Source organism: Chrysoperla carnea, chromosome 2 (genome assembly GCF_905475395.1).
Source record: "Chrysoperla carnea chromosome 2, inChrCarn1.1, whole genome shotgun sequence".
Lineage (NCBI taxonomy): Eukaryota > Metazoa > Arthropoda > Insecta > Neuroptera > Chrysopidae > Chrysoperla > Chrysoperla carnea.
The window spans coordinates 22,643,920-22,671,906 of NC_058338.1; the positions used below are offsets into that span (position 1 = coordinate 22,643,920).

Consider the following 27,987-nt stretch of genomic DNA (forward strand, 5'->3'; position numbering starts at 1 on the left):
CTAGATTGATCGAAAATAATGTAGGGGTAAGAAATACTTGGTAGTTATATGTTGTTCTCAAATATTGGTTCATTTCCTTTTTCTTAAGCTTCTCTGGATTTATAGGCAGTAGATATCAAACCAAAGCTGTCAAGGTATTTTTGTCAATCCTTAGAGGGCAAAGGGAGTAAAATCGATTGTAAACGATGAAATGAAATTCTCCACTTGAGAGAAAAATGTAAAACTATCGATACCACATTAAAATTTGAATAAAAAGTCACTGACTTGATTTCAAAGTTAAGTCGATTTTACTCTCATAGACCGTTCCAAAAGATTTTAATAAAAAACAGAGAATTTGAAAAATTATTTAACTTTATTTAAAAAAGCTCCATTTTGAGTAGGTACATTAAAATATATAAGAAAAATTTAATATCAAAATATGAAGAATCTTATCAATTAAAAAACATTAGAAAAATATAAAAATTAATATGATGGCGTATTCAATTTCAGCTTTTTATTACTGAATTCAGCAAATAAATTACGTGATGGATTTTTTTCTGGGGTTAAAAATAATCGTAATTTTCGTACAGATCGGCGTAAATCTTTCGGCGGTGATTTGCGTGGAGTTGTCTCTTGATCTTGTGTTGATGGTGGCGTAATTTTAGCTAAATCAACAGGTGACCAAGTAACTGGAATTTTTCGTGGTCCTCTTGTTTGAATTATAAGCTCATCAGGTGAAGTCGTTGGAGTTACCTGTGGTAAATTTGCAACAGGTGTTCGAATACCATCTTGTGCAATAATTCCATCCGATTGTATTGATATTTCAGACAAGACTGAACGTCGACGTGACTCCTGAGGCGGAGTATCCATGTTAATGACCCACTCCTACAAAATAAAAATATTTATAAACAAAAATCATCTGATTTTAACAGCTGTTTTTTATTCGCAACGGTTTTTAAATAGATTGTTTTTTTATTTTTTATTTATTTTTACTGATCGGACCTAGCATGACTAACCTATTATTTTGGTATTTTTTTAGAACACTGGCATTATTTTCAGACGTATATCTAGAAGGATTTGTCTAGATTTCCCGCCTATTTAATATTATTATTCCCTCTAAAATACAATATTTCAAGCTATTTCCTGTTATTAAAGTATAAATTTTAAATATAATAATTCCTAGTATTTATATGTAAGTTTTAATATTTATTTTAAAATCAAAATATTTAACAATTGTTTATGTCCATTTAAACGAAATATTTAAAATGTTAAACATGTTATTTCGTTAACAGAAATTTACATCAATAGCTGATTATAAAGTCATTTGTTTCATCATTTACGAAAAAAAAAACCATATTAATGACCAGCTATTGACAGCTAGACTGCAAGTTGAATATTAAAGTCTGATATTTTGTAAGTGTAATTTAGTAGTCATGAATAAATTTTGAAAATTTATGTATAGATTATACTGAGTGATTTAATAAATTATTTATTTTTAAGTAGAACTAATAATGACTGAGGTCATTTGCTTGCCAAACTAATGAGTCGATATTCAATAATCGATATGTGCTTATTACAGTCCCACAATGAAGAAAATGAGTAGTTCTTGAATCATTTTAGCCACCAACTGGAGGTGGACATCTCCAGATTAAAGGTAGTGTTTTAGGCAAATGATGCAACATGATTATGTCAAGACCGTTGGCACCACAAATAGTCCAAATTTTCTCTACCATAATTGTTTCTAGGATTCATGAATCCAAAGTTTCAGATCCTAACATTCTGTATCTGACTCCAACTATTGACTTCTACTAATGCAAATAATGTACACGGAGGTTTCATCATGCTCCGTACAAGCCTTTCAAGTGGGAACATCCAAGATTCTCAAATTATGAAGATAGGATTAATTACGGGATACTTGTATAAAACGGTATTTAGAAATAATAAATGATTAAAAGACAGACTTAAAAATCATCTATATATCAAAATTGTAAATTCACAATAGAATGAGTATAGTAATATAAACAGTTTTTGCTAAATGAATGTAAATATATGACATATGCTAACTTCATGGCAGTCTGAATGAAGTGTTGACATTGAAATGTTGACAATTTCGTTTTCACTTGTTAATTAATTTATATGTGTTTATAAAAATTGTGTCAAATGATTATTTTTCATACGTATCAAAAAATATAATCCGTTTCATTGATTAATTCAAAGTGATTGAATATAATTAAACATCAAAATGGATCATTTAGCACAAGATTTGAGTGTTGCACTAGAAGAATCTGAATCTTGTGGACCAGCTACAATGCAAGTGGCGGCTAGGCGATGGGGAATGAGACGACGTACTCGTTCAACAGGCAATTTACGTAAGTTATAATTATTCGGCCAAATTAGTGAAATTTTTATTAATATGGGAAAATTATTTTAGATTTGTGTCTTGACAAGTATTTAGAAAATAAATCAGATGATAGCAGTAGTGGGGAAATGGATAATCGTGGTATTGAAATATTTCGTAAAGAATATATTTCAAATGTTCGTCATTCTGATTCTGATGATATGTCACTCATACCGTCAAATTTGTGTCCTAATAAATCGACGAGTAATTCAATCATGCGAGATCACGTACAATCGATTTTGACATTACAACGTCATAATGGTAAGTATTAAAAAAAAAATTGTTACATTATACGATATTATCGTCGGTTGAAGGTCTGTTTGAAAGTTTTGTATCACTCCAGCGCCTGTGTTTTTGATAAAGCTATACATTATAAAATTTGTATCGAGTTGGTACTAGAAACTCTGATCTTAAAAACATTTTTAGCGAACTCATTTGTTCAAGCCATTTAAAAAAAAATATTAAACAAGGTGGTTAACAAATCTTTCTGATTTTAAGGTCAGTTTGTTCAGATAATATCACATTTTAAATATCATTTTGATGTTTTTTTTACGATACTTGTTTCGAAATTGATGGCAAACTTTTTTTTTAATTCGCCAAATATAGTTTTGCTAAACACAAACAAATTTTAATGATTTTATGTACTGAAACGAATTTAAATTTTGTTATAGCCCGCCCAAGTATTCGTCGCAAACGAAAATTGAAAAGAATGTGTGTTGATGAAGTACCCGTTCTACCGAGTGGTAAACGCAAACGCCCACAACGTATTGAACCGATGATAACAAGCATATCGAATGGCAATATTTACCCAAAAATAAAACCCCTGAATCAAAGTATTGTTGATAAAATTGAAAAAATTCGAATGGAGAATGCATGCTTAACAACAACTGCTGGCAGTTTTTCAACAAGTCCCATGGAATCATCCTTTCTGGATTTAAACGTGTGCGATGCTGCGAGTGAATCTAGTCTTAGTTGGAGTGGTGACGAAGGACACGAAGGTGATGACGAGTTAACTGATTGGACCCCACAACCGGACCCAATACCAAATACAACAAACGAGCTATGGAATTTAGAGGCAACGGATTCAAGAGAGATAAGAGCGGGCTGTAGACGTTTATATAACGAAAGACCTGGATTTAGTATTACATCCGGTGCAAATGAACGAATAGCCAGATTTATGCAAGACGGTGGTCGTACTGAATTACGATTATTTGAAGGTGAACGTGATGCATTGGCACAACTCGCGAATTTGTATTCGTTGGATTGGTGGGAAGAGGGACATAGTGTTGTTTTGAAAAAGACAGGCCGTACACCGTGTATGCAACCACCACAGCGTCATCATACAGGACTCTCAACGGGTCATAAACGAATTCGTACTCATGAAACACGACCACTTTGATTATGTTATTTTTCTCAAAGAATTTGATTCTGTTTGTGAAGTATGATGATCGATTTATTTTTGTGCAAAGACGTTTTCGAAAACTTACATCTTTATGTGACGGTTATTTCTTTGGATATTTTCAAACGTTTAATTTATTTTATCCATTGAACACATTCAAATAATTGTTAGCACTGGGTATGGTGAAACAGTTTTTTTTTTTTTTGAATTCGTAAGTAATTGATGACTTAAAATGCCTTCTTAATAATTCCATATCTTCTTTTTAATTTTAAGGAATAACTTAATAAAAGAATATACATATTCAAATCTAAAAATTTTTATTTTTTCAATGGTCGAATTTTAATAGTAGGTTAGGCTAGGCTAGAGTGGCTGTCCTGGGGTGGGACACATTTAGACCATAGGGTCCGTTGTGATACCGTAAATGGGTTGGCCCATCCCCGGCCACTACTCCATGAACCATTTGGAGCTGTTTAAGAACAGCAGGAGGGTTTTGACGTCAAATTTTAATAGTAAAATTAACTTGAAAAAATCAAAAAGGTTGAGTGTGTATATTTATGTGGTACTCGTGTCTTTTTGTTAATTTCCTAGCATAAGGAAGTTCTTGTAATCGGTCCGAAAATTCAAATCGATATTTTCAACATATCTTTACGTTTCATGGTCAGGGCATTGTATTAACACCATCGAATACCAAAGGATATTGTGTATTATTTAAAACTTTTTTGGAAGATCTGTTTAATTTTTTTTTTTAAATCCCAGATATTATTGTTTAATATTTTATTCATTATTGAAAAAAAAAAAAACAAAAAGAAATCGATAATAAAACACTACCAATATTTCCTGAAACACTAAGATATTGATATTTAAAATTTATTAAATCAAGTTCTATATTATCGAAAATTATAAAGTAATGGTATTTATATCGGCTGAATTTGACCGAAATCAGCGCTCGTGGATTGACATGAGTGCTATATTTGGCAGTAATGAGTGCTATACTAAACATAAATGTTTTACTTGGTTGTTCAAAATGATCAGGAGTGCTTTACTTGGAAGCTCTTAATGAACAATTATGATTGATGCAACCAAATCACTTGCCACGATAAAGGTATATCAATTTTTTGCGCACATGTTTTATGGAAAGATTAGGGATAATTTGGATATCAAAAAATGAGTGTAATTTTAATTAACATCAATTAGGCGATTTTAATTTTTTTAAATTTTATTTAATAAAAATATCGGAATATAATTAAAATTTTGGCAGATCTATTTGGCATCCAGTTTCATAAAATTACAAATAATAAATAATATTTTTTTATTTAATAATTAATAAAAAAAAAAGTACAATTTTACGATATTAATTTTTTTTAGTTAAATAATTATATTATTTAAAGAATATTAAGAAAATTAATTTATTTTTCACATTTTTTTGAAAAGAAAAAAAATATCACATGTTTTATATTTTTTGTTGATTTATTTAGTTATAATTCTTATTTTATTATGATTTTTCTTATATAAAGATTGGAAATCATCCGATGTTGAGATGCGTAAGCCGATAGGATATTTTTCTTTTGAATCGACCAGAATAGTCCTGTACAAAACCGTACCCCTCGTCATTCTAAATTACTTGTATAGTCTATATTACTTATCTGCAATACTTATTATTATATTTTTGCAAGATTTTAAATCGAAATTTTTAAGTATTGTCCTTCAAAATTTCGAAACAACGGGAAGGGTATGTAGTAGTGGGAGCGTCAGAATAAAATAGTTATTTAACTTTTATTTAACAGAGTTAGAAAGTTAACTTAAATGAACCAAAAATTAAGTCACCTATCTGTGATACTTTTTAGCCTGTTAAATTTAAGTTAGGTTTTAAAAAGTATTGCTAGTAAAAGCTAAATTACGAAAAATGATTGTTTTTTAAAAACAGTTTTTGTAAGAAGGAAGATTTACTATTTCGATTGAAAATTGTTAGGCAGCACCTTCACAAGGTTTCGTAAAATTCGGATAATTTTCTGCATGATTCAAAAGAAAAAAATAACTATTGCGTGTTCAACTCTGGTCAATTAGCAAAGAAAATTTTTTGGATTTTTTAAAATTATTTAAAAAAAAATGAAAATAACAAATGGAATAAATAAACAAAAATTGTATAAATAGTTTTCGATTTGTTTTTATTATTTATTTTGTTTTGAATTCGATTTTGTTTCATTTTAACGTGAAAAGCATTTTTTTTAAAATTAGATAAATAAAACATTAACCATTTATTGTTGAGTTTTTATTTAACCAATAATAATTTTAATACCTAGCATGTGTTGAATGTGTTAAATTCGGGATATAATTCAATTGTTTGAGCATATTTTTGAGTTTAAAACTAAGGACTTTTGGAAATATTTTGTTTTTCATAGTTTTAATAGTAAATAAATTAACTAATCAAGAAGTTTCATTCACGCAAGGTATTAAATTCACTAATGATGAGCAACGTCGACATATTCGAAATTTTCTAAATTCTATAAATATAAAACTAAATCTATACATTACAGGTACTTTAATTGGCTTCATCACTGATGAAATTTATTTACATTTATTATAAATTATTTTCATACAAGAAAATTTACTTCATAAACACACAATCATATCTGAGTAATCAATCTCATTCGCATATATTTTAACTAAAGAAAAACGCGTACTGGAAATTATGATTCAAATTTCGTTTACATAGATCAAGAAATAGTAGAACTTAATAATAATAATAGTAATAAAACATAAGAAGGGTACCGCAAATGGATCCTTATTCCTTAGCCTAGACCAATAGTTCCTCTGTGTCCTCCTTGAGAACAACCAGTCACCCGAAGGCGAGACGTTTTCGAGTAACAGATATTTTAATCAGATGAAGCTATAGGATTCTGCCGAGGCCAGACGCCACGCAGAAACCTCACAGCTTCTCTGTCGGGATTTCTCCCAGGATTGATGGATCCAAGGTTTCGGACTCGAAAATTCCGTACTTTTTTATTTCTTTTTTATTTTTGAAATAACATAATCAAAAAATCTTTTTAGTACGTTGCAACTTGCTCTAGTGCCTTGAGACTGCATTTTTATGAAGTACGAATAGAAGGGGATGTAGCTCAGTGGTAGAGCGTTCGCTTTGCATGTGAAAGGCCCGGGGTTCGATCCCCCGCATCTCCAAATTTTTTTTCAATGAAATCAAATCTTTTTTTATTTAGGAAGACCAATTATTATAGTCAAATATTGCGTGTGTTCATTTTTTGGTTCTTTTTACTCGTGGAACAGACACTTTCACTTACAGATACAGTTTTGGCAACCTTGTATCAAGTATGTAATTTCTTTTAAATAAGATTGTATGAAATTTGGAAAACTACCAGTATTTATTTAAAATACAATAATTATACTAATAATTTTGCCATAAAATAAAGCCCCATATTACATTACTGTCTCTTAGCGTGGGAAGAATTGAAAATAAGATTCCTTATTGATTATTATCGATATGTTTTCCGATTGGCTGTAATTCTGCAGATTTAAAAACAACGCCCGTGATTAACGTACTGTAAAATTTTCTCCATAAAAACTAATTTAATATAACCGAATTATTATTAGTTTTAATTTGCATTACTGCTTGCTGGTTTGGACGATTTGGTACGAATACAACGGACATTAACGTTCTACTTGGTAAATCGGTATTCTGTTGCGGTGAATTTGATTTACAGATCAATGCATCACGATAAGCTTGTCGATATTGCTTATTCATTGTCACATAAATTATTGGATTTATGCATGCTGACAGAAATAGCATTAAATAACCGGTGATGTGGAATCCTGAAAAAAAATTATTATAAAATTTGCAATTAGAAATTTAATAAGTGATCAGCATAATTTTAATCATAATAGACCACAAGTCCATGCTGAAATTTTTCTGGTGAAATGACCCACCAGGAATCAGAAACAACAGAAACAATTACAAAAAATGCAAAAATATAAGCATTGTATAAAGTTCCAGTGTTGCTTTCGGCGTGGACGTAGCTGTCTTGTGAAAAAATCAAATAGTTGATAGATTTTTTATTTACCTGGATATGTAACATTCTCATCAGCCACTTTTACAAGGGTTATTGGTAAATAACATATTAAAAACCCTAAGAAAATTGCTAATACCATTTTTGTAACTGACCATTCACTTCGTTTTCCTTCTGATGTGGTTCTACTCGTATGCCTTTGAACTCGTGCATGTGACCTATAAAATAGAACACGTAAAATTTTTGAATTTTTAAAAGTATGCTCCTGTCGATTGACATTATCATTATATTAAGAGTATTAGCCGAGAAGGTATCAAAAATACCTGTAAAAACCCAAAGTAGAGGGTCTTTCTAGCCCCATTCTTCTGGGGCCGATTGTCTAAAGCACTAACCCTCTGTGTCCCTAGGAAAATATGTTACTAGATGTTCAAAAATCCATCGCAGTAAATAGTCATATTTTTTGTTCTTATATTCCGTTCTCGAGATTTTTACGTGTTCTCGAACATTTTCATAATCCCGTGTTAACTCTTCGAATAAATTTAAGTTTTAAACATTTTAGGAAAGTTTTTATTGATTATGAAAAGTTTTCCAACTGGGAAACTCAATTAAATTTAGATCAGTAATAAAAAAAAAAAAACGATTTCGACTTTTCATAAATTTTGAAATTTTTGTTTATAGGGTTTTAGGGGCGGCTTTCTCCTAAAAAAGGATGTTCTACCAGGTCCGTAACTAGGGCTTGGCAAAGGAGGTATCCGCCACCTACACATAAGAAATAAAAGCGCAAAACAAAACGTATGTTTTATACGCAAAACAAAAAGTTAGTAATGAATCATGTAAAAGGCGCTCAATAATTTACATAAAGTCATACAGTTAAAACATTCGATTTTTTTGATAACACAAGCAAATTTGATCCGATCTTATTGGAATTTTTTTTGAAACCCACTAATTTTGAGCCGTTCTCTTCAGCTGTGATGTCAATTTTTCGCTAGCTAGCAGTTATGTGCTTAATTCCGGGACTAGGACTCCACATTCTTGAAATCTATTAGAGCCAGGCTAATTTTGATCAGAAATTTGAAAAGTATGACCCAAATTTAGTAGGATTACATACTTGGTTTATCAAAATTGGATAAAATTTAGATGTGATAGAGCAAAATTAAATTTTTTTGATTTTGATGACGTCATAAAGTTAAAAAATTCGATTTTTTTGATAACACAGGCAAATTTGGTCCGATCTTATTGGAATTTTTTTTGAAACCCACTAATTTTGAGCCATTCTTTTCAGCTGTGATGTCAATTTTTCGCTAGCTAGCAGTTATGTGCTTAATTCCGGGACTAGGACTCCACATTCTTGAAATCTATTAGAGCCAGGTTAATTTTGATCAGAAATTTGAAAAGTATGACCCAAATTTAGTAGGATTACATCCTTGGTTTTTCAAAATTGGATAAAATTTAGATGTGATAGAGCAAAATTAAATTTTTTTGATTCTGATGACGTCATAAAGTTAAAAAATTTGAATTTTTTGATAACATAGGCAAATTTGATCCGATCTTATTGGAATTTTTTTTGAAACCCACTAATTTTGAGCCATTCTTTTCAGCTGTGATGTCAATTTTTCGCTATCTAGCACTTATGTGCTTAATTCCGGGACTAGGACTCCACATTCTTGAAATCTATTAGAGCCAGGTTAATTTTGATCAGAAATTTGAAAAGTATGACCCAAATTTAGTAGGATTACATACTTGGTTTATCAAAATTGGATAAAATTTAGATGTGATAGAGCAAAATTAAATTTTTTTGATTTTGATGACGTCATAAAGTTAAAAAATTCGATTTTTTTGATAACACAGGCAAATTTGATCCGATCTTATTGGAATTTTTTTTGAAACCCACTAATTTTGAGCCATTCTTTTCAGATGTGATGTCAATTTTTCGCTAGCTAGCAGTTATGTGCTTAATTCCGGGACTAGGACTCCACATTCTTGAAATCTATTAGAGCCAGATTAATTTTGATCAGAAATTTGAAAAGTATGACCCAAATTTTGTAGGATTACATCCTTGGTTTATCAAAATTGGATAAAATTTAGATGTGATAGAGCAAAATTAAATTTTTTTGATTCTGATGACGTCATAAAGTAAAAAAATTTGAATGTTTTGATAACACAGGCAAATTTGTTCCGATCTTATTGGAATTTTTTTTGAAACCCACTAATTTTGAGCCATTCTTTTCATCTGTGATGTCAATTTTTCGCTATTTAGCACTTATGTGCTTAATTCCGGGACTAGGACTCCACATTCTTGAAATCTATTAGAGCCAGGTTAATTTTGATCAGAAATTTGAAAAGTATGACCCAAATTTAGTAGGATTACATCCTTGGTTTATCAAAATTGGATAAAATTTAGATGTGATAGAGCAAAATTAAATTTTTTTGATTCTGATGACGTCATAAAGTTAAAAAATTTGAATTTTTTGATAACATAGGCAAATTTGATCCGATCTTATTGGAATTTTTTTTGAAACCCACTAATTTTGAGCCATTCTTTTCAGCTGTGATGTCAATTTTTCGCTATCTAGCACTTATGTGCTTAATTCCGGGACTAGGACTCCACATTCTTGAAATCTATTAGAGCCAGGTTAATTTTGATCAGAAATTTGAAAAGTATGACCCAAATTTAGTAGGATTACATACTTGGTTTATCAAAATTGGATAAAATTTAGATGTGATAGAGCAAAATTAAATTTTTTTGATTTTGATGACGTCATAAAGTTAAAAAATTCGATTTTTTTGATAACATAGGCAAATTTGATCCGATCTTATTGGAATTTTTTTTGAAACCCACTAATTTTGAGCCATTCTTTTCAGCTGTGATGTCAATTTTTCGCTAGCTAGCAGTTATGTGCTTAATTCCGGGACTAGGACTCCACATTCTTGAAATCTATTAGAGCCAGGTTAATTTTGATCAGAAATTTGAAAAGTATGACCCAAATTTAGTAGGATTACATCCTTGGTTTATCAAAATTGGATAAAATTTAGATGTGATAGAGCAAAATTAAATTTTTTTGATTCTGATGACGTCATAAAGTTAAAAAATTCGATTTTTTTGATAACACAGGCAAATTTGATCCGATCTTATTGGAATTTTTTTTGAAACCCACTAACTTTGGGCCATTCTTTTCAGCTGTGATGTCAATTTTTCGCTAGCTAGCACTTATGTGCTTAATTCCGGGACTAGGACTCCACATTCTTGAAATCTATTAGAGCCAGGTTAATTTTGATCAGAAATTTGAAAAGTATGACCCAAATTTAGTAGGATTACATACTTGGTTTATCAAAATTGGATAAAATTTAGATGTGATAGAGCAAAATTAAATTTTTTTGATTTTGATGACGTCATAAAGTTAAAAAATTCGATTTTTTTGATAACACAGGCAAATTTGATCCGATCTTATTGGAATTTTTTTTGAAACCCACTAATTTTGAGCCATTCTTTTCAGATGTGATGTCAATTTTTCGCTAGCTAGCAGTTATGTGCTTAATTCCGGGACTAGGACTCCACATTCTTGAAATATATTAGAGCCAGATTAATTTTGATCAGAAATTTGAAAAGTATGACCCAAATTTTGTAGGATTACATCCTTGGTTTATCAAAATTGGATAAAATTTAGATGTGATAGAGCAAAATTAAATTTTTTTGATTCTGATGACGTCATAAAGTAAAAAAATTTGAATGTTTTGATAACATAGGCAAATTTGTTCCGATCTTATTGGAATTTTTTTTGAAACCCACTAATTTTGAGCCATTCTTTTCATCTGTGATGTCAATTTTTCGCTATTTAGCACTTATGTGCTTAATTCCGGGACTAGGACTCCACATTCTTGAAATCTATTAGAGCCAGGTTAATTTTGATCAGAAATTTGAAAAGTATGACCCAAATTTAGTAGGATTACATCCTTGGTTTATCAAAATTGGATAAAATTTAGATGTGATAGAGCAAAATTAAATTTTTTTGATTCTGATGACGTCATAAAGTTAAAAAATTTGAATTTTTTGATAACATAGGCAAATTTGATCCGATCTTATTGGAATTTTTTTTGAAACCCACTAATTTTGAGCCATTCTTTTCAGCTGTGATGTCAATTTTTCGCTATCTAGCACTTATGTGCTTAATTCCGGGACTAGGACTCCACATTCTTGAAATCTATTAGAGCCAGGTTAATTTTGATCAGAAATTTGAAAAGTATGACCCAAATTTAGTAGGATTACATACTTGGTTTATCAAAATTGGATAAAATTTAGATGTGATAGAGCAAAATTAAATTTTTTTGATTTTGATGACGTCATAAAGTTAAAAAATTCGATTTTTTTGATAACATAGGCAAATTTGATCCGATCTTATTGGAATTTTTTTTGAAACCCACTAATTTTGAGCCATTCTTTTCAGCTGTGATGTCAATTTTTCGCTAGCTAGCAGTTATGTGCTTAATTCCGGGACTAGGACTCCACATTCTTGAAATATATTAGAGCCAGGTTAATTTTGATCAGAAATTTGAAAAGTATGACCCAAATTTAGTAGGATTACATGCTTGGTTTATCATATGGTTATATTGATTTTTTTAATGGTTTTATGAAGTATGTATTTACTATCCCCCGAAATCCTTTTGAAACAAATTTATGTTTCTCCAAATTTAGAGGTTGTTTCATCAAAATTACTGGACTAATTTGAAATAAAATTACTTACTTTTTTACAACTAAAAATATTTTTGCATAACATACAATAATAATGAGACATGGTACAATAAACGCTATTATGAATAATGCTGTTTTGGAACTTCGACCATGTTCATCCTTTTTAATTGTGCACGTTCCTAAACGAGCGTCGTATCCAAATTCACCTACAATAGAATGATGCACATTACACATTACACATTAGTTCAATATAGTAAACATTTTTTTGATAACTTACCCCAAATTCCTAATAGTGTTGGTAATTGCATTCCATAGCTAAATAACCAACAGAATGCAATAAAAAATGCAACTGTACATCGTGTATAAATTCTTGGATATAAATGTGGCCATGCAATTAATACATAACGATTGATTGATATCATTGCAACTGATAATAGCGATACACCAACATTTCCATATCGTAAAAATGGTATTAGCGAACATAACAAATCACCATGAACCCATGTACCATGTAGAAAATGACTAGCAGAAAATGGTAATACGGTGAAACAAAATAATAAATCGGCAATACATAAACTAAAAGAAAAAAATACACAAAATGTCAAGTCATTTGTTATAATTTCGGATCCCTTAATATAGGTCGGATTACGTATCTAATTATTGCAGGGAAAACTGTGGTCATAGCATTTTGATCGTCGCAGGTGTAACAAAAAAATTTGTAACTGACTTATTTGTCACAGAAAAATTTTTGCATAACCAATCATTTTGGACCACTCAATGGCGAAAATCATCAAGATAAACATTTCCAAATAAAAGCCATAACGATACAAATCGGTTTCTTTATACGACAGTAGAGTGGCTATTTAGAACTATCCAAAAGGTATAGCTTCGAATGATCAGTCATTTTCGTGAATGACTGAAAATTCGAAAATGAGTTAAAAAATTAGCCTGTTAAAATAACGCCCGTAAGAAATCTTCCTACGATTCTGACCTGACAACCAGAGCTGTAGCCATTATTTACCTTTCATTAATCAAGTTATTCAATCATTAAGGATCGCCAATTTGGATAAAAACAAATTTTTGTCCAATTTTAGTAATTTTGAACCAATACGTGAATAAATTGAATCTATTCTACGATTAACAATTTGCTCTGAAGATGACTAACAAGTCGATGTGCATAAACAAAATATTTTGATTGACAAAATCTTAAATAAAGTGGATTTTAAGCAAATAAAATGTGTTTACTTAATAAACGATTAGTTTAAAAGTTATGGACTAAAATCTTATAGAAGAAGTGATATCCCGGAGAAATTTACATAGTCGATATTTCAAAAACTTGCCCATTAATATATTATAAACTTTATATATTAATAACTTTGAAAAATTAATATTTGCAAAAAAATTCTTTGAAAAATTATTAAGGATGTACGAGCACCAAGGCAATTTTGGATAAAAGGCTTGATTATATATGAAATTGGACTAAGACTAAATTAATTCTGAAAATTTTAAGGGGATGGATACTATGTTTTCATTGATTTCTCCAAAACTAGTCGGTGGAAATTTAAAAAAAAAAAAAAAAAAAACTATTTAAATTAAAGTTAAAACCTTAATAAATTATTGAAAACAAAAAACCCGTTGTGCCCGACTAATTAAGGATGTATGAACACGGTAGTGGAGACACAAACTTATATATTTTCAAATTTGATGGTGAATTATAACTTGACAATATAAGACAAAAACAAAGAATAAAAATTTTTTTTTTTGAATTATTTAGCTTTGGAAATTTCGAAAACCAAGGCAAATATCGAAAAATTTTATTTTTCGTCTTTATTCATGAAGTTATAACAGAAGTCAACATCTATGTTGAAAGTAAGGTACAAATAATTTCAACCCTAAGTCTAAAATTGCTTTGGCGCTCGTACTACCTTAAAAATAGATAAATGATTATAACACCTGACTATAAAAGCTGCAGCCATTGTACGAATTTTCGACCGTTTTGCCAATGCAATGATTGTTAACGAATTACCAAATACACCCACAACCATTAGAGCAATTGTTGCAACTGATGCCATTGTTAAAATGGTTCTTGAAAACCTATAAAATCAACAATTAAAACAAATTTTAATTCCAACTTAAACACAAAATTTCACATTATTTATAAATAATAAACACAATATTTTCACACATTAATTTAGCACAACACACCTTTGAAATTGACCCCCATCACTAAAATTTTGTGGCACATTATAGCCAATATTATAATTCACTTGTAATTCAGGTGATATTTGCATAGTGTCTGTCTAGGTGAAGTGATGCACTTTGAGCGATATATTCTGGAATATCTATTATGATATTTTATTATTTATTAGGGGACTCTATACCTAATATATAGGATATAATTCACAAATGTTTAATGATTTAGTTTTATAATAATAATAATTGTTTTGTTCGTCCTCATTATCTCTATAAAAAGATCACCAGGAGTTACGTTTTACACATGCAATGATGATGGATGGGTTGGTTGTTTGGCTAGCTCCCACATCTCGTCGACAACACTGTACCACTAAAACTATTAATTAAATTTAATCATGGCTCATCATTATGTCCTTTACTTTGCCATAATAAATAAATATTATTATTATTATTATTAATATTGTACGTAATTTAAACTATGGTGTAGATTTATTTTTTCTTGTTGCTTGTAAACCTCAACGTTATTTAAATGTGCTTTAGTTAGCATTAGGTACCGATCTTTTTATGAAATATGCGATAATGTGATGCATTTTTGATATCAAAAAAATAATCGTAGTGCAGGAGCTACGTTGGCTACGCCAATTCCCTTAGAGATTGAAAAAAATAACACACTTTTCTTAAAGTCGAATATTGCATTTTTAATTTTTCATGAATTTTTATTTCGAAAACTAAGCGTCTAGATAAAAAATGAGAAGAGTATTTTATTGCTTAAAACTGATAAAAAATTAATTAATATATCAATTTTTATATTGAAAAAATTCAAAATTTTGTACTTTGTGCACACCACCCCCTCTTGTTTATCTGTCCATAACGAACCTGACAATTCAAATACTTAAACCTTTTTTGATAACACATTTCATTCAAATCGGACTTAAATTGCAATCCCTAGAGAGGGTACACAAAAACATAGATGGCCACCTTTGACATCTAATAGGTAGGATCGATGAAAATTTTTTTTCAAATTTCCATCATCAGTATAAAAGCAATAGCTCCATTTGCTTTGGAAATCTGCTAAACATTTTTACAACAAGTGGTTTTTGTGGTCTATTCACCAGAATTCGCCTATGGTTAGGACTACCACTTTAGAACAAAGTCGCTCTGGTGCGACCCTTGAGATCTACATGAATAATTTCCCCGTATAATAAATAAAGAGTTAAAAAAAATAAAAAATTTCAACTCATTTATACAGTGTGTCGCATTTAAGATGAAGACACCCTCACATTTTCGTTGTTTATTGGAATATCGATTTGAAATTTTGCACAGTCATACAGAGTGATATGTCCCCTTTCTTATCGAAATCAGAACTTTAACCTCAGCCTCTATATAGAATTTGCAAGAATTTCTCAGAATATTCTTAATTATTCCAGATTGTTTGAGAATGATCAGGAAATTTTCAATAATTTTTTGAAATCTGCGAGAATGATCTAGAATGATTCAGAATGCTTTAGATTTTTGAGAATAAATAATGTTCGAGAATGATATAAAATATTTCAAAAGGTTAGAGAGTGTTCTACAATATTCCAGGATACCTAAACTAAAAAGTTCAAATGAGTCAAAGATATAGAATTAGGTCTGGATTGTTTCTGCTATTTATCATATAAAACAAACACCTTGGCGTAAACGAATGATGGTTATCTGGTCGCTTTGTGAATCAGCTTCTCTTAGTTGATGACATGTTTCTTGAAATGATTGGTTTATTTAATGAATGTACACAACATTTCATCAAATATTTTCTTAGTCATTCAATTATGTTCTATATCTAGTCATAAAAAAATGTCTTAATCAAAGAAATTTCATAAATTTCTATGAATTTTATAAAATAATAATAACTTTTTGAAGAATAGAATAAAGAACATAGGTATAATAAATTAACAATCTTGTCAAACCACTTTTAATACGTAACTAAATCATGAGTCAATTTTCATTCATATCTTTGTAGTTTTAATTTAGTTAATTGCACTCTCATTAAAATCTCAAAACTGGATGACTACGTTTTTCAAGTAAAAAAAAAAATTGTGCTACCTTTGTAATCCGTGAAAAATTGCAAAATGTTCGAACTTTTTTGAGCTTTTGACTTTGGTTACTACTATCATTTTGAAATTATATTAAATTTGAACAATTTAAGGCAAATCACAGCTCCGTTTTTCTAATATTTTTTGAGATATGACGCTTGAAGAATTTACATGGATTTCAGAAATGTTAAAATTTTGAGTTTTGGGTATTTTAAACCGTTAGAGATAGAACAAAAGTTCAAATGTAAAAAATGTTCCTTATAAAAAAATAAACAACTTTTGACTGAAACAATTTTTCGAAAATATCATGTTTTCTCGTGAGGGAGCAAATTGGGGCAAAACTTTGGTGTCTATTTTCTCCAAAAGCTACTTTTTGGGTATGTTATTTGGACCCCTTATAGGAGGTGTGAAACTACGTAAAAAGGTTGTGCTTATTTAAGCAGGTAGCACAACTTTTTTTTTGCTCCCAAACGTATTTCACTTATGATGATATCGGGAGTCGGACTACCCGATTTCGGGAGAATCCCAAGCAAATTCGGAGAAAACCTCCTTTTTTCATAAATTAGACACTCAAGGCACGGTTAAAACGTCTAATTTCCTGATTATTAAGTTTTTCATTATCAACTCTCAAAAGGTGGACTAAAAGATGAAGAAGCACTGGTTTAGAAAATTATATTAGATTTTTTATCCGTGATAGTACAACTCAAATAAAAGACAACATTCCTACTAAGCACATATTGATTTAAATGTGATTCAACAATTATTATTATTAATTTGATATTTTTTAAAAATAATTATGAAAATTAGAATAAACATTATAAAAGTAATTTAATCAGCAAACGAATTGTTTTACAAATGAAACATGTTATTTTATAATAAACATTTCAAATTATTATTATTATAATTTTATTAATACATTTAGTTAGCCAAAAATATATATAACAAATCATATTATTCATTCTTACTATATTAGAATAGTAAGTGCATTTACTAGGAAAAAGCCATACATTCCCGGACAACTATGGAATTTGCTACTTGCAACTAAATTTTTTAATTTGCGTATTTGAACGCCAGAAAACCTGTCTGGTATTTTAAATGGTTACCTGCAATGAAAAAAATAACAGTATGGGAAAGGAAATTAAATACGCGAAAATTTACGTTCCCGTTACTGTTTTTTCATTGCAGGCAACCATTTACAATACTAGAAAGGTTGTATGGCGTCAAAAAGCCGCTATTGTTTAACAATTTCAGAAAAAAAAATTTGGAATAAATACTCAAAATTTTTTGCCACTTTTCTGACTACTTTGTTTCCTGACACTTTCAGACAAGAGTACCTAATGGCTACAAGTTTATGTTGCAGTGATATTATATAACACGTTTTCATGAAAGAACGTAAGCACACTTGGTCTAAATAACGTTTGTAATCTGTGAATTCTTTTGTATATTTTGTGCCTTTTAATTAACTTGTATTTAATTATACATAGCTTTTAAAAAAGTTCTATATTATTTATGATAAAAAATTGAAATAAAATACAAAAATTGATGATTATTTTTTATTCAACAACCCAATTCAATTAACTTTTTAATTTTTTGAATAAATCTTTTAAAATATCATTTTTTTTAAATATACATCACGTCACTCAAGTGGTTAATATAATCAATATATATTTTAACTATTAATAATTATAAATTATATAAAACAATATTTAATATTTTAATATACATTTTATTAATATTTTTTAAATTGATGCGGGTTATAAAAATCCATCAACTCGACCCTCACACATAGATTAAAAAAAATATAGGGTTAATAAATATTTTTAAACCATTGCAGTGATCCCATTAAAATACATAGTTTCAAGTCTGGATATCCTTAAAAAAGGCTGCAATACAAAATGAATATAGAGATGTTTTTTTGCTCTTTGATATTCTGACGAAAAGCGAGCTCGTAATTAACTTTTGATGCGTGAGACGCCATTAAAAAACGCTTCATTATGCAACAAGCATTACTTTCTTATAGACATATATTGGTAAAAGTAAAGTCATTATAAAATATCTTAAAAAGCACTCCACGCTTTTTTACGATAAAATGATTTTTTTTTTAAATTTAATGAAATTAGTTCATCTAGTTACAAAAGCGTATTTTTTAGTTTTTTTATAAAAAATTCAATATAAATATGGTGGGAGCGCAAGTAAATGTATATGCTTTTTGATATGGAAATCGTTTATCCTTAAAATCCTGATCAAGATAATCAAATAAATTATTAAATTATTGTATTGACATCGGTCCTTGAAAAGTATGCCAAATTTCGAGTTAATACGACGTTTTGAAAGGAGTCAAAATCATGTTCAAAGTTTCACAGCAAGAACTTTCCAACGAAGAAGTTATTCTTAATATGGTCGCAAATATTCCTTCTAGTAGTGTATGAAAGTATATAAGGCACTTTCGACTTAAAATTACCCAAGCTCTTAAGCTATGTACAACGAGTCACGGGACATCCTGTATTTAAAAAAATAGTAAATATTTTTTCGTGGCTTTGGTAGGAAAATTGTACAGAATTTTCGCAAACCAAGTCCGCCTTATCTAAAAATTATGGATTTTTCTCCCCTCTGTTTTATTGGTCAAAAATTGGCAGTTTCACAACGCCAGAAAAGAAATGAATTCATGTTCACTTTTACCTAATTTCCTATTCAAATAAGTATTGTTATTGTTACATTGTTTAAATATCGATTTTCCAGAATCATTTAGAGCACAAACTTTTTTTTTTTTAAATTTTGTATATTCACTCTAAATTACAAGTTTGCCACAAATTGGCTGTTGATATTTTAACAATTCACTTTTAATTACATTAATAAATTAAGGAGGCATCACTTGACACTTCACGACATAAAATTTACAAAATCCGGACATACAAACCTATATTGATTTTGAAATTTTCATTTTGAATTATAACAAAATAATTTTGACACTGAACTTTGTTATCTTTTTGGGTTACGAATTTTGCAATATTATTGGATCTTTTATAAATTACGTAAAAAATATAATATACATATAGCAAAAATAAAATTTAGTTAAAACTTACTGAGAAGTGTTGAAAGTAAACATTTTCTTTTTAGAGTTTGTATTGTGTGTGAATTTGATTTATTGTTGTTTTTTTTTTGTGCAACGATTTCAACGATTTTGTTTTAAAATAATTGTAATAAATGTGTAATGTTTATTTGTTATTTGATGTATTGTATGACGCGCAAACCGCTTCTCTTTCTAATTTGTGGTGTACCCGATATTTCCGTCTTAAAAACAAAGTTTTGTATAATATAGTCAAGTGATCATCGATGATAACCTTTACTTAAATAAGTATTCAATTTTTGGTCTGTAGATTAAATCCAGTATGTTTATTTATGCTTTTATGCTTAAACTTAAGCGTATTTTTAAATGCAAGGGAGGTATTTAAGTACTTTAATAAGGGATTAGAAGGTACTGTTAAGGAAAACAAAAATCAATTATCCAGCAAAGTAAACAAATGGCAAAGTATTTAAACGGCTACCGAAACTTTTAAGATAAATCCTTTGGAGATTTAATTTTAGAAACCCTTATAATTGTATATTATTCATATACAGGGATTCAAAAATATTCTGGCAAACTTTGGGTTTAGGTTACAAGTACATTTTTTTTCATTTTCTAAATAATGAATCATAAACTTTTGAAACTATAAAGCTGAAAATATTATAATCGAAGTTGAATTGTTTTGAGCATATGTTTGTCATTTTTGAGCGGTTTATATATACCTTGTATATATGAAATTTATCGAGGTATAATGAGTTTAGTCTCAAGTTTGTTACTTTTAAAAATATTGATGGTACGAACAAAATTTTGGATTAGGTGTTCATAAAATCTCCTAATTAGTCCATTTTCACTTGTCTGTCCGCTCGTCTGTGGACTCCATAACTCAAAAACGAAAAGAGATATCAAGCTGAAATTTTTAATGCGTGCTCAGGACGTAAAAAGTTCGTAAATTAGCAACATAGGTTTAAGTCTTGAGTCCGTAGGCCTCATCTTGTAAACCGTTAGATAAAGTACAAAAGGTTTAATGTAAAAAATGTTTCTTACAAAAATATTAACAACTTTTGTTTGAAACATTTTTTCGTAAACATCACTGTTTTCGTAAACAATCTGTAAATTTGAATTCTGCGAATACTTTCGCTTGCTTCAAACGTTAAATGTTAGTTTGACAATTCTGAAATTCGATGCAGGGCGAAAAGTTAAAGCAATAACTTTTTTTCAGATATTTAACAAAAGCTTGTAAAAAATAGATAATTATTTACCAACCAAATAATTAGGAATTTTATACTTGAATATTGTGGTTTGACCATGTGTTTAGTTAAAGTTATTGCAAATTTTTGTTGTGGCTTTTTAACATTGTAGTATTTTTATTAATGGTTCTTTCTTTATCAAATGAATTATTTCATTTCCGGGAAATTAATTTCGTTTCGATTATATAGTTAAGCAACCTTTTTACGCAAAAACTTTATTGTTTTGATTCAATAAACATATTACGCATAAAATTATGAAAAAATAACTTTTACAGATAATTTGTATGGCTTTTAGGAATAGTTTTTATTATGAATTTTTAATAATCAACATCGAATCAAAACATCGGAATCAAAAAACTTCTAGTATATCGCGGCATTCTTTATGATACACCTTTGTATACATATGGAATGAATATCTAAACTTAAAACTTCTTAGCATTTTTTTGATCCGATATACTGCGAGCGAGTCATTCCTAAGAATTTTTAATCTTCATATTAACAAAGACAATAAAATTACTGAAACTTTTTGCAGCCTTGCGTTAATTGCTACATATTTATGTTAATTTCATGCACCGTTACATACTAAGATTTAAATTCTACAGTGGAAAATTTTTAGGCTTTTGGCTATTAAGATATTTCTAGGAGGACAATGGATATTCAAGAAAATTACATCTATGATTAAATGAAATAAATGTATGTTTATTATTGTTATTATTATCTAAAATTTACATTTAAAATTACGATTTATTTTCATTACAATAAGCACTATTTTGTTTCCAGAAGTAACGCAATTTTTTAACATGAGCCATGCGAATAAGTTTTTGCATATGGAACTGATGCGATAATTTTTTTACCACCAATTTTATAATTTTAGCCCTGCAACACATTATCGATTTAAATTATAATATCGAGTATATTCCCCTTGGAGTTGGCACTTTTCAGACGATGTATTAAGCTGGTAATTTCCAAACGAAAATATGTTTGAATCAAATATTAAAATCTTTGACTTGGATTCATCTACTTCTATTGAAAAATGAAATGCCATGGGTGTTCCGGAGGGAGCATTTCAAGGTTGTTTTGCCTCCCCTTTTGAACGTGGACTTTCCATAGATTTCGTTGGTTAAATATGTGCTTTTTGCCACAATACTGCATTTATTGGACCAAAATCTTGGAAACCATCTGTACAATACATGAGTTTCAGTGGTCAAGCTTTTTGCGAGGGTTTTTAATCATTTTGGAAAGGGCTATCTGCCTATAAGAAGTGAAACTTCGCATTTCTCTAACGTCCATATACAAATAAATGTTCTCAATAAGTTCTCAATTGAGTATATTTAGTTATTTTTTTTTGCTGTTTAAAAAATTTCCAAATTTTCTCTGAAATAGTGGGCTGATAAGCTTTTTCTATAATATATGCTAATTTGAAGTAAGTGTTCTTTCTACAAAATTTTCTTGAGCATTTATTTCATTTTTAAAAGAAGAGTAAAATATGAGTAAGCTGTACTCATTACCTAGAACAAGAAATGCGAAAAAAAATCGATATAACTTATTAACCTTGACTTAGTGTGATAAAAGTGCACTTACTTTTAAAAATGATTCCAATGACATTGAACCAAGTGATGCAGCATTAATTTTAAATGCTTTTTGTGATCGCATTAACATGAATAAGATATCCTTACGTACTTTAAGGGGACATTCATACCAATTTGTATCGTATAAACAATCAGCGACACTTAGACTCTTCAAATAAATAGAATTGATTGATATAATAAATATAAACAAATATACTTACTTATGATGGTATAAAATGTTCATACAATCATATATTAGAGTTCCGTAGCGAAAATAAGAAGTCTTTAGATAGCTGCTACGCTAAACTTAAAACAAAAAGCGAAACTCACAAATGCTTTTTGTACGAACCATTATTTTGATAGGACAAATGTCGTCTCATAAGTCATATATGGTAACGCGTTCGCTGTCTTATAAAAGTGTTGTCTCAAAAGTCACAGATGGTCAAGTGAGCGAGATATTCAAAGTCAAAGGTCTCAAAAATTAGTTTTTTTTATAATATATCGTTTCCTTTGCTTTTAATCGTATTTACATTTATTATGTAGAGGATAAAATTCTCGACAAATTTTAGCTGAAACTTTTTTTTGTACGTTGAATCGTTTTTGAAATAGAGGGCGCAGAAGATGGAGCGCTCGGCTTAACGTAGGTACTTCGTCCCACTAACAGAGGTAATTCAGTGCCAAAGTGTTGGGACCTCAGCATGAGTTCCAGTTATAGAGGTTTCTTACTTATCCAGGCCCCACTTGACCATGTTCCACTGTATAGCGTTTAATTTTCATAAACCGTAGCAGTTTTGTGGAGCGCTCGGCTTAACGTACGTACTTCGTCCCACTAACAGAGGTAATTCAGTGCTAAAGTGTTGAGACCTCAGCATGAGTTCCAGTTATGGAGGTTTCCTACTTATCCAGATCCCACTTAACCATGTTCCACTGTATATCGTTTAATTTTCATAAACTGTAGCAGTTTTTTTTTGTAAATTTCACTTTCTTAAGAAGTTTATTTTGTCATAGAGTGACTACGAAACCCATTAAAAAATTATTTTAACACTCATTGTCTGCTAATGTTTTTATTCTGTTTTAATATAGCACTAAACAGCACGTGCGATTTTAATAAACTTGAATGAAATCGAAAAGACAAAACATTTATTTAAAAAAGATAATATTTTTTCTTATATTAATTATATCCTGTTGTAATTATTCAATTAATTAATTTTTATTTTAGTAAATTATTTTGTAAAATGATAATTAAGCAATTAAAATATGATAACTATATGGCTCTAATAATAATTATAAAGATTGCGTTAGTATATCCTGTGGCACAGAATAAGTTATATCCAGTTGGAATATTTTTTGACGGTATATAATTCCCTAGATATTTAGTCGTGACACATGATCGACTAAATCGGTCACGATAACGATACAATATATCGAATTGGCGACACATACATTATAATCGTTTCTTTCAAAAAAAGGAATTCAGCACTCGATAATACCTCATTTATAAGCATTTGACCAAAAAATGAGACTAAATATAATAATAAGATCCATCCAAAAAGATGAGCAGAAAATCGTAATTTATCTCCACTAGCTTCAACCTGAAATTTATGAAAATTTGTTTAGAATTTTATTGATTAGGAAAAATTAAAACTGAATTTAATTTATTCTTAAATTAAATTACCATTAACACTTCAAATCCTAATACGCTAATGACACCCGACGTTAATGTTAAATGCACAATCATTATTTTACTGAATGCATCATTCACCAAATTTATGAACCTGCCAAAATTTTTGAAAATAAAATCTTTAATAATGTCTTTATTATTCGTGAATGATTGAAAATGATCATCTGAATGAAGGTAAAAGATCTATTAAACTGCTCCAAAGTATTAAGAAACAAAATTTTTATCCAAATTTTACCTAAATTTCAAACAACTATATTTCTGCGAAAAATCATCGAATATGAACCTAGCAATCGCTCATTTGAAAACTTGTACTTTCCAGTTTTGAAAATTATCTATTACTCAAAAATTATCAAATTATCATCCCTTGCCGCCTTAGAAACGTACCAAATTTTTTTTAATTATTTTTAGAACAAATTTGTTAGTACTACTCGAAAGCTTGTTTATTTTTCTTGAAAATGAGCTATAAAAAAATTTCCGTCAGAGCTTTTTGGACCAAATATCCACTTTCTAACCAAAATTGGTACTTTTCCATTTAAAATCCTGTATCATCTGAAATAATCATCGCATTGCAATTTAATTCGTATCATTCGAAAACTTGAACTACCTCCTTTTAAGGTAGTATTGTTTTTTAAAAAATTTTACCACTCTCCGACCTTTCGATTTAAAAAAATTTCAAAAAATAGAATTTTTCCACATTTTTGACGATTATTCACCTGATTATTCACCAATGAAAAAAAGGCGTTATTTAAAATTTTATCGTGCTAATTAGAAAAGTTTTTAAATGCAAAAGTGACAATTTTGCTTAGAAAAGCAAATATTTTGGTCCAAAAAGCTCGCACAGGAATTTTTTATAGCTCAAGAAAAATAAACAAGCTTTCGAGTGGTCTTAACAAATTTGTAAAACATTCGTACGCTCATATAAAGTTCATATAAAATTTAGATAAAACATTTCTCATCTTTTCAACCCTCCGTGCAAAGCGGCAAGCGGTGATAAAAATTCAAATTGTTTGAGTAATTGTTTCCAAAACTAAAGAGCACAAGTTTTCAAATGAGCGATTGTTGGTCCATATTCGATAATTTTTCGCTGAGATACAGTTGTTTGAAATTTACGCATGGGTCAAGCGAGTTTTCTGATAAAAAAATTTTCATACTTACTGAATAATATCAATATGATATCGAATACAATGCATTAATTGGGCATGAATATTTGGTGCATTTGATTCAGTTAACGTATTTCGTAATAATAATTTAAAATTCTTTATTTCTTGTACAATATGCATTAATATTGAGCATAAAAACATTGTTATCATTAATACATTCGTTGATACCAGTAAACATACAAAAAACTGTTCAAATGCTTTCAATTCAAACCATGGTGTAACGTCAGCATGCTCAAATTTAGGATAACGTGCACGTGTTATTATACCACAATGAATACCATTTGTTGTTTTATTTGCTGATTTTAATATGGCAACACGTTCCATACATGAGTCCATTTGGTATAAGGGTAGGACAGCGTATGCTACATTGCCTTTAACAAGTCAAATTTCATTGTTCATCATCAAGGGTTTGAAAATTGGGAAACAAGCATCAATTCAGAGAAGGATATTCAAGTAATTGTCTTAAGGAATTCAACTATTTTAAGGACATTCATTCACCAACCTGTTTTGCTATGTGCGGTTCATAGGGAAACAGCTAAATTTTAAATAATTTTAATAGAAAATTGAAAAATTTTTGAAATTCTGTTTAAAGTTTAAATAATTATTAACTGGTAATAGTTTCAAGTATATTTATCGATAACATTTTTGAGATAAATCGATTTATATTTTCTATTTAGTTCCATGTATATCCTTGCTTTTTGTCACTTTTTATACCATGTATATGAAATATACTAAGGTATACTAAGTTTAGTCCCAAGTTTGTAACGCTTAAAAATATTGATACTATGAACAAAATTTTGGTATAGGTATCGGTTGTCCGTCCGCCCGTCTGTGAACACGATAACTCAAAAACGAAAAAATATATCAAGCGGAAATTTTTACAGCGCACTCAAGACGTAAAAAGTGAGGTAGAGTTCGTATATGAACAACAAAGGTTAATTAAGTCTTGGGTCCGTAGGACCCATTTTGTAAACCGTTAGAGATAGAAAAAAAGTTTAAATATAAAAATTGTTCCTTATCAAAAATTAAACAACTTTTGTTTCTAACATTTTTTTATAAACATTGCTGTTTACTCATTAGATGCAAATTTAAATAATGTATTAATATGTGGTTATCAGTTATGTATGTGTGACATGTATAGGTAAATGTGTAATGTGATAGAGTAATCAACACTGTCTGTACATGGTATTTCAACAATTAATTCAGTCAATTGTTGTTTTCACTTGTTTAATTATAATACTAATTATTGAAACACTAAATAAATATTTCATTAATTTATACCTAAAACGCCGTATATAAAAAATATTTTCGTAAGTAAAGCGGCTTTACGTTCTGTATCCACTACAAATTGACGATCACCATAAATTTGGAATTGATGTAATTGTATAACGATGTTATGCATTTCAATTTGTTTACCATTAAAACATAAAAACATATAAATCATACCAGTTATATCAATTAATGCTATTAAATTTTCTGTTATATCTGATGCATAATTCAAATCACCTGCAAATTAAATTAAAACTAATTTTTGTAGTTAAAAGATCTGGCAGTCGTCACTAATTGATAAATAGACGTAATCGTGTTCGACAGTACTCTATGACTTATGGCAGAATAATATAAAGATACAGTAATCTAATCGAACATTCAATCAACCAATTAGGTACCATGTTTGATTAACAAACGTTGGTGATTATGGCATTCCGCCCGTCCATGTCGTTGGCGAGATGAAGATAATATTTGACATTTTTAATTTAAAGCTGTTAAGATAACTTTGATGTTTTCTTCCTCTCGCCAAAGATCCAAAAAGTTTTCCTTTAAGGATATCATATTCTTGGCACTTTTTTCTAATAATATGACCCAAAAATCGAACATTAGCGATTAATTATCGAATTTCACACATCAGTAAAAAACTAAATTTGAAGTTTCAGAATATTTATTTAATTTTGTTTTGTTAATCATTAAGAGAGCAACCATTTTAAAAATTTCAATTTAAGATATCTAGCCCAATCATCTCAGGGCTGCACCTCGAAATCGAACAACGGAATAAGCTGAATACTTTTAATAATCTTTATTTTGATAGTACAAATGTTGTCTGAAAGGTCACATATGGCCACGTGTCAGTGTCTTTTGATATTCAAGGTCACATGTAGCAAAAATCGAGTCCTGGTTTGAGTGTATTTTTTTCAATTCTCTTTAATTAAGATTACTAGACAAGATATTTGTCAATATTTAGTTTACACTGTATGTATCATATTAAAATTGTTAATTATAATCGAGAGACCATGTAAATATCGTATACATGATTAAAAGTAAACAAAAAGTAAAAAAAGAATTCACCTAAAATTTGCAGTATAAAATCAACAAATATACGTATTAATGACGGCATTATAATTAATAAATATATATAATTTTTAATTGCGAATGTTGATTGATTATTATTTTTTTTAGTAAATTGATCTGAATTCGGCCATAAACATAGTACTTTTAATATAAATACATTAAATGTTAATAATTGAA

General features: G+C 29.3%; 4 protein-coding genes and 1 non-coding gene across 7 annotated transcripts; 2 read left to right on the plus strand and 3 right to left on the minus strand.

Moving 5' to 3' along the window:
• Positions 1-396: 396 nt before the first annotated feature.
• On the minus strand, positions 397-1,138 carry LOC123293653. Its single transcript, XM_044874533.1, has 2 exons — positions 996-1,138; positions 397-864 (listed from the first exon to the last, which is right to left on the minus strand). The coding sequence occupies exon 2, from the start codon at positions 847-849 to the stop codon at positions 463-465; it is 387 nt and encodes a 128-aa protein (XP_044730468.1). The 5' UTR covers positions 850-864; positions 996-1,138; the 3' UTR covers positions 397-462.
• Positions 1,139-2,069: 931 nt separating this feature from the next.
• LOC123292064 (G patch domain-containing protein 2) lies at positions 2,070-4,966 on the plus strand. The gene is made up of 3 exons (XM_044872576.1): positions 2,070-2,348; positions 2,411-2,638; positions 3,049-4,966. The coding sequence occupies exons 1-3, from the start codon at positions 2,222-2,224 to the stop codon at positions 3,774-3,776; spliced, it is 1,083 nt and encodes a 360-aa protein (XP_044728511.1). The 5' UTR covers positions 2,070-2,221; the 3' UTR covers positions 3,777-4,966.
• Positions 4,967-6,219: 1,253 nt separating this feature from the next.
• LOC123291972 (G-protein coupled receptor moody) lies at positions 6,220-19,881 on the minus strand. Of its 3 annotated transcripts, XM_044872461.1 has the most exons (7): positions 19,427-19,454; positions 14,688-15,051; positions 14,436-14,576; positions 12,760-13,058; positions 12,535-12,688; positions 7,850-8,013; positions 6,220-7,601 (listed from the first exon to the last, which is right to left on the minus strand). In XM_044872461.1, the coding sequence occupies exons 2-7, from the start codon at positions 14,771-14,773 to the stop codon at positions 7,354-7,356; spliced, it is 1,092 nt and encodes a 363-aa protein (XP_044728396.1). In that variant the 5' UTR covers positions 14,774-15,051; positions 19,427-19,454; the 3' UTR covers positions 6,220-7,353. The 3 variants fall into 3 exon arrangements, with proteins under 3 accessions (XP_044728396.1, XP_044728397.1, XP_044728395.1); XM_044872462.1 differs by lacking the exons at positions 14,688-15,051; positions 19,427-19,454 and adding an exon at positions 19,831-19,881; XM_044872460.1 differs by lacking the exon at positions 19,427-19,454 and having other exon boundaries at positions 14,688-15,055.
• Trnaa-ugc lies at positions 6,882-6,953 on the plus strand. Its single transcript has one exon. It is a non-coding gene; the product is annotated as a tRNA-Ala (tRNA).
• Positions 19,882-22,515: 2,634 nt separating the features above from the next.
• LOC123292549 (odorant receptor 49b-like) lies at positions 22,516-27,856 on the minus strand. Its single transcript, XM_044873263.1, has 7 exons — positions 27,808-27,856; positions 26,749-26,973; positions 25,463-25,838; positions 24,302-24,401; positions 24,117-24,218; positions 22,640-22,795; positions 22,516-22,566 (listed from the first exon to the last, which is right to left on the minus strand). Exons 1-7 carry the CDS (start codon positions 27,854-27,856, stop codon positions 22,516-22,518), a joined length of 1,059 nt encoding a protein of 352 aa, XP_044729198.1.
• Between the last annotated feature and the right edge of the window lie 131 nt (positions 27,857-27,987).

Excerpts from the sequence above, each read along its gene's own strand:
- LOC123293653 (XM_044874533.1), bottom strand. The coding sequence starts at position 849 with ATGGATACTCCGCCTCAGGAGTCACGTCGACGTTCAGTCTTGTCTGAA.
- LOC123292064 (XM_044872576.1), top strand. The coding sequence starts at position 2,222 with ATGGATCATTTAGCACAAGATTTGAGTGTTGCACTAGAAGAATCTGAA. Across the intron at positions 2,349-2,410 it reads TCGTTCAACAGGCAATTTAC|ATTTGTGTCTTGACAAGTAT; the intron begins GTAAGTTATAAT and ends AAATTATTTTAG. Across the intron at positions 2,639-3,048 it reads GACATTACAACGTCATAATG|CCCGCCCAAGTATTCGTCGC; the intron begins GTAAGTATTAAA and ends ATTTTGTTATAG.
- LOC123291972 (XM_044872461.1), bottom strand. The coding sequence starts at position 14,773 with ATGCAAATATCACCTGAATTACAAGTGAATTATAATATTGGCTATAAT. Across the intron at positions 8,014-12,534 it reads ATATTTTTAGTTGTAAAAAA|GTCACATGCACGAGTTCAAA; the intron begins GTAAGTAATTTT and ends TCTATTTTATAG. Across the intron at positions 7,602-7,849 it reads TGAGAATGTTACATATCCAG|GATTCCACATCACCGGTTAT; the intron begins GTAAATAAAAAA and ends ATTTTTTTTCAG.
- LOC123292549 (XM_044873263.1), bottom strand. The coding sequence starts at position 27,856 with ATGCCGTCATTAATACGTATATTTGTTGATTTTATACTGCAAATTTTA. Across the intron at positions 26,974-27,807 it reads TTTTATACTGCAAATTTTAG|GTGATTTGAATTATGCATCA; the intron begins GTGAATTCTTTT and ends TTTAATTTGCAG. Across the intron at positions 24,402-25,462 it reads TATCATATTGATATTATTCA|GTTCATAAATTTGGTGAATG; the intron begins GTAAGTATGAAA and ends AAATTTTGGCAG.